This window comes from Lontra canadensis, unplaced genomic scaffold (assembly GCF_010015895.1).
Source record: "Lontra canadensis isolate GAN:19392208 unplaced genomic scaffold, GSC_riverotter_1.0 scaffold51, whole genome shotgun sequence".
Classification (NCBI taxonomy): domain Eukaryota; kingdom Metazoa; phylum Chordata; class Mammalia; order Carnivora; family Mustelidae; genus Lontra; species Lontra canadensis.
Window position 1 is genome coordinate 13,922,668 of NW_022631045.1, and position 9,357 is coordinate 13,932,024.

The window sequence follows — 9,357 nt, forward strand, 5'->3', positions numbered from 1 at the left end:
TTTATACCAGTAGGTACTTCTGAGATCAGATGTAGCAAAAGCACTGAGGTGTTTGTTTTAAGATTTGTCGAAGGCATGGGTAGAGATTTTTCATAGGCTCTATCAGAGCGACAAGTAATCCGTAAGACTTTGGGAAATGTCACCATCTCATTCCCATTTTGAAGAAGATAAGAATCCTTTCTTCTTTTAAAAAGGTGCCTTGATTGCTGGGTCCATTAAGCTTCTGCCTTCAGCTCAGGTCGTAATCCCAGGGTTTAGATATCAAGTCCCTCATTGGGCTCCCTGCTCCGTGGGGACCCTGCTTCTCCCTCTGCCTCCTTTTGTCTTGCTGTGTCAAATAAACAAATAAATAGATAAATAAATAAATAAAATTTAAAAATATAAAAATATTTAAGGAAAAAAAAAGGTGCCCGGGTAGCTTAGTTGGTTAAGTGTCCGACTCTTGGTTTTGGCTCAGGCTGTGATCTGATGGTTGGGGATTGAGCCCTGAGCCTGCTTGAAAGTCTCTCTCCCTCACCCTCTGCCCCTCCTGTTTGTACTCTCTCTCTTTCTCTCTCAAATAAATAAATCTTTAAAAAATAAAACCGAAAAACCATTAACAGGTTCCCAGGAACCAAAGGTAGATGTGAGGAGCAGTTTTGAAGTGAGGCACCTGTCTTAGTCATCGGGCTGCAGCTTTCCCTTCACTCATGTGTCACCACTCTTCACTCTTGGAAACTCACTTTGCTCCTTCCAGACGCGCACCCACGGCGACCTTCCACGACAGCAAACATAACATCGTGCATGTGCATTTTGATGCCACCAGAGGATGGTTACTGACTTCTGGAACTGACAAGGTTATTAAGGTAGGGCACCATCTTCTTTCAGAAGCTTTCCTTCTTTGGCCCTATGTCAATGTCCAGGAGCCCAGGACTGGGTGAGTTCTGCTCACAAGGTCACTGTGAGCCTCACACACCAAGATCAGACACGGCTCTTGGCTGCAGGGAGCACATTGTCTACTGGGGACGTACTCTGTCCTTTTGATGGTTACTAATAGGTCATATGTTCAGCAGCCAAAAGAGTGATACAGGCAAGAATTACCTTAAGAGCTTGGTAGAGGGAGATGGGGCTGCTAGAGATGGCTTCAGGAAGGAAGTGGGGTTGGAGCTGAGCCTTGAGTGAAAGGAAGGACTCAAATAAGCCAGCAAATAATAAACAAGATGTTTTCCCCATGAGATCAGTTAATCCAGAAGCAGTCCTCCAGGGTCTGTCTGAGGACCGTGCTGGATGGATGTGGTACCCCAGCAGAGGCCCCGGACAGGAGGGGCCACAGCTATGCCATGGGCTTGGCCCACTCTGGTCCCTTCTTGGAGGCACCAGCAGGATGTGGTGGTTAAAATAACCCCTTTCAAAGCCACTGGGGCCCTTGACTTTAAGCAAGTTTTAAAAATAAACTGGGAATCTTGGGTCCTTGATTTTTGAAAATGGGACATCTTGGAAGACTGGAAGACTAGACAAGAGAAGGTCTGGAAGGGACACAGCACGTCCCTGGGGCCCACAGGGGGCCTGATAGATGCTCATTCTCTTGTCCCAGAAGGGAATCTGATCTGTCAGATTCTGCACTCACCAGATGAAAATTCCCCACGGCCATAGTTTTAAAATCTACGTTAAACATTGTCAGATGGCAAAATACCATTTTATAGATTTAGAAATCACGTTAGTGTAGTACTTAGTTGCTTGGCTAATTAAAAGGTCACTTGTATTCAATCATAAGGGCTGTTAATCCTCAACACAAAGGAATTTCAGTTCCTCCTATGTTTTCTGTTCCTTTCCACAGTTATGGGATATGACCCCAGTCGTGTCTTGATGACACTCCAGTATCAGAAAGATAGTATTTACTCAAGAAGCAGTCTTTGGAATCCGCATCATTACTGGAGCTGTCAGCAGACACGTGAGATTCTGAGAGAAACTCGGGAGCCGGGCTGAGTTGGCATGGGACCTAGTGAGTGGACACTGGCGAGGGGACTCTTTCAACCAGTTCATACAATAGAAAAGAAGATATTTTTTTAACAAATGGTTTATACACTCTGGCCGTGCTGCATTGTTCTGAGCATACTGAAAACTCTGTGTGGGGTCTTTACTTGGTATGTGTTTCTCACTTCCTTTTCATTGTCGCTTCGTGTGTTGGAGAGATGAGGGAGGCATCTGTTAGGGATATTTTTGGTCATTATAAAGTCGTTTCCATGTTTCCTTCACTTGGGCGCATATTCTGTGTTCGGCGTCCTTTTCCTCTCTCTGTGTCACCTCCCCTCCTCTTCATGTCCACCTGTGTGCGTGTTTCTCTTTACACTCTGGATTCTCAGTGTTTGTGCTTTCACAGTCCTCCTCTTCGGCTGAGAGATTCAGGAAACCATTCGTGTGGGTTTTCCGAATGACTTCTTGAATCACCCAAAGAGTAGTCCGTTTGGAAGGTCTAACTCGTTCCTGTTCAGGCTGAGTAGACGCGACCTTGTGCTTCTGCCTCAGTTTTCTGTCTTTGCTGTGAGAAAGCTGCTCCCGACCCTTGTCCTCACAGAAGCAGACGATTGTAGCTCAGAGCTCCAACTCGCAGTGCCTGGATCATTTCTTCTTCCGTTGGAGCCTTCTGAGCCTTTTATGTTTTCATGTGATTCACGTAGCTCTTCCTCACGGTGTTCAAAACAAACCCAACAAAACAAAAAAATGCAAACCCCATGTCCTTCAGAAAAAAGCGTCTTTAACATGTGTCTGTCCACGTGACATCACCTCTGAATTTGAATGTGCTCCTTCCTGAGAGAGTATATCTTGCTCTGCTCCTCACCATCTGTATTTTCTTCCCCTTGAAAAACTAGATATTTAAAGATTTTTATCTTTGCGTATTTTAGCAGAACACTTTGCACACTTCCATCCTAAAACTCTGTGATCTGAGACATAAAAGGTACCGAGTCCTACAGCTCGTACTGGCTTCCGGGAGGGGGTTGTTAAAAAGAAAGAAAAGAAAAAAGAGGGCTTTAGAAAATGAACCTGAAGAATTCTGATTTTAAGGGAATCCAGTCAAACTTGATAAAAAATATTCTTGTGCGTAGTGACTCAACTCAGAATGTTGAAGTCCTTTTTAGAAGTCTTACTTTGACCTGCTTGCAGCAGGTGTGTGCCATGAGCCTGCCCCATTGTGTGCATTTTACACATCCCACCTCATTCACCCTCTCCTGTCAGGGATGTCAGGGAACCCCCGAGTCTCTTGAGGATCACTAGGTTCAATTAAGCCTTGCAAAGAAACAGGCCAGTTACTTGCCCTTCGCTATCCAAGCTGTCCGCATTATCTTGTTCACTTCTGATTTGATAGGTTTTTGGCAGTGGTGTTGAAATGCTTCCAATTTCTTTCTCTCTTTTTTGTTTTTGGAAACCTGTTTTTTCTCCCCCCTCATGATTATTAATTACTTTTCTTTCCAACCGGAAAAAGTACTGCCCACCATACTTCTGTCCTCTGACCCGTGTGCTCCCAGGGCTGGGGCTTCCTAGAGATGGCTCTGTTGCTACGCCCTGGGGAGTACAGTGGGTGTGCCCTGTGCGGCCCTGGTACAGGGCAGCCTGTGTGTCACCTGAGCCATCAGACCAGCTCCGTGACCACAGTCTAAGGTTGGATACGCGCGTGTACTTACTCACGCATGGAAGCCATTACCACTTGTCACTTCTCTGTCGCCTACTCCCCCTGCTTGCCATCAGTCAGAGCTGTTAGAACTAAGCTGAGTCTTGTCTGCATGATTGTGAGAGAGCTTTAAAAAGGGAATGAAATTTAAAATACTGAAATACCTATTTCATAGCTCACTTGGTAGAACTTGGAGCCACGTGCCAAGTTGTACATGACAGAGAACCGTGTGTGGGAAACGAGTAATGGAAATGAATTGCTCCTTTTTCCCTTTCTGAAGTTCGGAGTGTGGCCTGTATACGGAGAGGGAGACCGTGTCAGGAAGACAGTGGAGCAGTGCCCAGCGAGCCCGATGTGGATCTGACTTAGGTCTGGAGGAGCTCACACACCCCACTGGGGCAGCTGATTGTCCCTGCTGGTCACGCATGTCCACCACGGTTGCTCTGGGCTGGACCCCGCCCTTCACTACAGCCCTCTCCCCCTCCCCAGTCTTGCCCCCACAGAGCTGCTCCAAGGCTGAAACCACTTGACACCTCATTAGTGATGAGAGTCACGGTCAGAAACCACAGAGACATCATAGTATCCCCTGCTCTGCCCTTTTCTTTCTCCTTATCTGTGTGGGTGCTTGACTTTGTTAAGAAGTACTTAGCAAAGCAGTGGTGTGTGTGTTTATGATACTGTGCATTCTTGAGTTTTATGAGGAATGTCGCCACTGTTTTTTGTAACTCATGGAGAGAGAAGTGCTGGTGTCGCATGTCTTCCCCGCATCATATGGAGTGGAGACTTTGCTTGCTGGGAGTGAAAGCTGGCACCAGCCCTTGGCTTTTCTCCTGGCTGGGTTCATGGTCATAGTTCTTGTTTTGCCCTCTTGCAGTTGCACTTTACATATATTTTTGCTCTGTTACTTCAGCGGCTCTGGCAAGTAATGCCTAACATTGGCCATGTTGGGAAAGTGGCCGGGCTGCCCATCTCATGCGCAGACTTGCTCTGCATTCCGTAGGATAAAACCGATCGCAGGCTTTCGGTTTCTCCAAAGAAATGATGTTACTGGAAACTTTCAAGACCTGGGTTTGTGTCCGCAGTAGCTAAGGTGGTTTTAAATTAAGTACTTGGAATTGCATGTCTTTTTATATGCGATCAGTCAATGATGTTTTTCTCATTTGATGGTTTCAATTATTCAAGGAATCATAGAATCACAAAACTGGAAGGGATCTTCGGAGATCTAGAATGTTCCAAGCAGAAAACATTTGGTCATCCCAGGCCGTCAGATATAGCTGAGGTGAATCTAAAAGATTTAAAGAATTTTCCAGGAACACATGGTTTTGGACATTAACTACTAATGGCATGACTAAGACGAGTGTCCTCTAGGCGGTTCTCAGGAATCGGGCCTGATCCTCTTACAGGGGAATCTGACACTTCTTTTGGCCCCAGCCCTGTTTCTGAGGGGGTGGGTACTGTGCAATGATGCAATTCTTGCAGGTCCTGATCAGCGTAAACTCCTTCCTAGACTCTTCCTCATGGAAACCCCCACCCCCACCCAACAATGCAGGTGGAAATCTAAGGGCATTGACATTTCACCTTCCCCTGTTTGTCTGAAGGCCGGCCTTGAGCCAGTCTCTGAGTCTACAGCCTTTGCTTTTCTTAGGGAACGTCACCTTTTCATGGTTTGAGATTCATTTTTTAAAAAGCATAATTTATTTTTGCTTAACAATCAATTTTTAAAGCCTGGACATTGACTTTTAATTAAAGGGATCGCTCTAAACTCTGTACCAAAGTTACTGGACATAAATAGTCATGAAACAAGATTCCTTTGATTTTGCTTTTTTAATAGTTAAACTGTATATAAGTGATATCTCATTCATTAAGATATGTATTTTAAAGTAAAAGAAAGCACTTCGCCAATACAGTCTTTTTCTGTCCTTTAAAATAATGGCAAATTTTCACTGACAGTGGACATCTATGAAGATGATTGGGAAACACAGAAATTAAGTCCATTTTAAACACAGAATCCTCTAGGTGATCTTCTGGAGTGTAGCCCACTTCAGCCATTTGTGGACCGTCTGCCACAAGCTAGGCTCTGAACTAGGCTGTGGGGGGCTGGGGCCCATTCCCTGTCCTGGACAGAGGCCACTCGGGGTAGTGGATGGGTTACGTCAGTCCCGTGGGGTCCATTTAGTGATAGAAGTGTGCGCGGGGCCCGCCCCAGGAGTTATGCACACAGTGCCCGTCCCCCAGCAGAAAGGACTTCTGAGCCACAGGGTAAAGGTGCGGTTAGAGTGAGTCCAGTGAGGAAATGACTTGCAGACTGCCGAAACTGAAACAAAGGCCTACGGTCTGGCATCAGTCTGGTACGCGGATGCCACAAGTGGTTGGAGTTGCCAGAGGGTATCAAATACTCGGCTGAAGTCCTGGGGCCTGAGCTCTTGTCACTATGGCGGGGGGCTGCTGTGCGGGGTTCCCCATGACCTTGGAGGGAGCTAGCACATGGAGCACCATAAGGGATTCCCTCGGAGTTTGAGAGTCAGGTTTTCCTGCAGCTGACCGAGGCTAGTATCTAAGTTTTTTGTTGTGGTTTGCCTTTAGAAAGACCTGGGGTGGTGAGTGGTTACTTTAATATGACCCATGGCAACTAAGTTTTGAACTTTCTGGAGGCACAGCCCCGCCCCAGAGGCCGTGAGGTGGATCTGGAGTCCCCTACACGCGTGGACTTGGCTTGGGAGAGTTTACGTGCTAATTTCCTCGTGACACAGGTGGGCCAGGCTCAGCTGCTCCCCTCTAAAAATGGAAAGACCATGACAGGTAGTAGGAGACTGTTCTAGACAACTTCAGCATCAGGAATACACAGAGCCAAACCCGTTGGTGCCTAAGCAGGCAGCCACCCTCCATTTCCCCGCTGGCCTGAAATCATTCTTGCGACTCATGGGTCTTCTCAGTACAATGTAGGAAACGTGCTACACCCCCATTGTAGTGCCTCTCGCCACATGCAGGGGAACGTTTTTCTCAGGCCAGAGGCCGTGGAAGAGGCTCAGGCAGCGCCCCCTCCGAGACCTGGCTCTGCCCAGCAAGGGCGTCCCAGCATCCCCCATGAGGCTTGGCACTTTCTGGTTCTTGCCGTTACTTCCATTTGCCTTTTCCTTCCACTGCCCAACTCTCCTATGTGCATAACTTGATAATTCCAGAATATTCCTGTTCATTTTTCACCTTCAACTCAATTTCATAACCAAGAATTATATACATACCAACCCTCAGGGGTTTTAGTCTGTAATTTTGCCTTTAAACATGATCCTTTCCATTGAGAAGCCTGTTTAGACCTAACACGCAAAAGCAGTCTCCAAGAATATGATCTGTCCAAGATCGGAGTGGGATCCCTCCTTTGTGTTTCACATGCCGGGAGCATTGTTCCTGTTGGAGCAGACAGTCGCTCGTCATCAGAGACGCGGGAGGGCGGCTAAAGCCTGGAGGAGGGACTGAACTGGGCGGTGGTTCTTGGGACCCCTCCAGTCCTGCGATCCTGTCATTCCACGAATGTTTAGTGTTGGACTAGTGGCTGACTTAACTCCCGACAGGCAGGCGAATAGGATCGTGAGGTCTTTGTGTTCTTTCTCATCAAGAAAATTGCTTTCTGCATTTTTCCATCTAGAGGTCTGGAAAAGATGGCGAAGGTGGAAGTTGGTCTTGGTACCACCTCACTAAAAAATAAGATACCTCAACACGTTCACCTTGGTGACTTAATAACGGTAGCTGACTTTCTTGGGAGAGAAAGTGGCAGGGAACCGCAGGTTGGTTTCAAGGTTAGATTGAGAATCTGACCTTGATATTTTTTTCTCCTGGTTCTCTGGGAATCCGAAGAGGGTGAACTTGAATACAAAAAGGGACAATGGTCTGCAAAACCTATTTCATTTACTTGCTTGCACGTTTTTTTCCCTCCCATTTGAATAGATGGCAGCCTTAGGTCAGTAGCAGTCACCCATATGGAGTACAGACCAGACACTTGTGTCACTGATAACCGTGGTACTCTTCATATCTTTGTGTTGGGTACCATTTATTTGCCTTGCTTTTTAAATGAGTTTTTTTCATGTACTGTCTTTTCGCAAAAGAAAATCTTTATCTGAAAAGTATAAAAACTGTTATTAACTGGACAGTGGGGAAGGTGCTAGCCCTCCGTCCGTGCCTGCCTACCTGCTGCCGTTCCTAACCAGGGCAATGGACCCTTCCATGCTGCACGCCGTCCGTCTGGGGCCCCTGTAGAACCTGGCTGCAGCAGGCATGTTACTTCATGGATATCTTTTTCTTTCTTTTTGAAATGAGATTCCCCAAGGGGTCAGGTTGAGAATGTCATGAGCCCAAAGCCGGAACAGATTTCTCAAATGCGATTCCAGCAGAACCCTTCCGGCCTCTCCGTGCTCTCTGCCACTGGAGACATTGACATTGACTTCCTGACTGAGCAGGTGGACTGAGCAAGACTGCTTACAATGTTAAGATGCCTGTATCCAGTTCTACGTTCCAATGCTGCTGATGTTGTGAATGTTTTTAGACTCTGCTCACATTCTCACTGTGTTCCCTCTAACTGAAATATGCCTGTGGCCATTACCAATGTAGAAGACTCTCAATGCAAAGTTGCCTCCACGGTTTAAAATAAATCTCTGTGGAAACATTCGTGCAGCTCTAGTGCCATCATTGTTGTCGTCAAGCTGAGACACATTCACCACAACAGTCCTGCCTTGGTGTTCCCCGGGCGAGAGAAGGCAAGTCTCCAGGCCACTCCTACACCTGACGGTCTAGAGCCCAGGGAGAACCGTGGTCTGGCGAGACTTTGTGCCCAGCAAATGGGCTGTGGCCATGTGGTCCTCTTCATTCTCTTGATCTTGCACATAAGTGTGCTCTAACTGTAGTTAATAAATTTTCCAATTGAGGAGAAAGGACTTCAGGGCAAATGTAGCTAGGAGAAATCTCTCTAAAAACTCAGGAAGCCTATTTTATGGATAGGAAAACAGGTGAGAAGAAAACAGTGGCTTCCATGGCACTGAACAGACAGTGTGGGGGAGGGCTGGGGTGCCCTTCATACCACAGCCCATGGGACTGGGGGCCCCTCTCCCTCCCAGCCCCTTTGTGCCAACACAGCCTACCCATACCCCACACTCCAGAGTCCCCCCTTTCTTTCGAAAAGGGGGGATGCAGTCAAATGTAGCCGAAAGTCACTGCCTTTCCGGGCAGACACACTCAGAAAAACCCCTTCCTTGGGGCTCCTTGGCTGGACCTGAGCAACTCTGAGGAACCGCCCACTGGGTTTTTCTCCACCGTGGATGACGAGTGAGGGTGGTTTCGCTCTGAGCCCCAGGCGTAGAGGTAGATATTCCTACGTCTGTTTGCTGATTTTGCTACAACTTTGCAGTCATTAGGAGGTAAAACGGTATAATTTAGAGTTTTTTTCCAAACTAGCACTAGCATGCCGGTGCATTATTAAAGCCACTCCTAATCTTAAGCAGATGAATTTGTTTATGTAAATACACACTGTCCCTAATGCCACACGGGACACAGGACAGAGACAGCGTGGGGCCCTGTCTTGGAGTACAGAGGTGTACAGCTCATTTGCACATGTCCCTCCTCCCACCCTGCTTCCCTCAAACCTACAATGTAGGCTGATCTTGAACCCAGAATTTTTAAGAAAACCACATTCTCAAAAAAAGGAGAGATTCATACAGAATGGAAAA

General features: G+C 46.9%; 1 protein-coding gene across 4 annotated transcripts in view; it reads left to right on the top strand.

The window, feature by feature from the left end:
• Positions 1-8,302, top strand: part of WDFY2 (WD repeat and FYVE domain containing 2) — a 180,840-nt gene extending 172,538 nt beyond the window's left edge. For 2 of the 4 annotated variants that reach the window (XR_004384632.1, XM_032874118.1), the window contains 2 exons: positions 737-845; positions 1,817-2,234. Coding sequence is in view for 2 of the 4 variants with exons in the window: in XM_032874118.1 (XP_032730009.1) it covers positions 737-845; positions 1,817-1,846 (139 nt within the window). In the remaining 2 variants the exon portion in view is untranslated. Of the gene's footprint in view, positions 1-736; positions 846-1,816; positions 2,235-7,585 lie in introns of those variants that run through there. The other 2 variants (XM_032874119.1, XM_032874120.1) reach the window with 2 other exon arrangements.
• Positions 8,303-9,357: the final 1,055 nt, after the last annotated feature.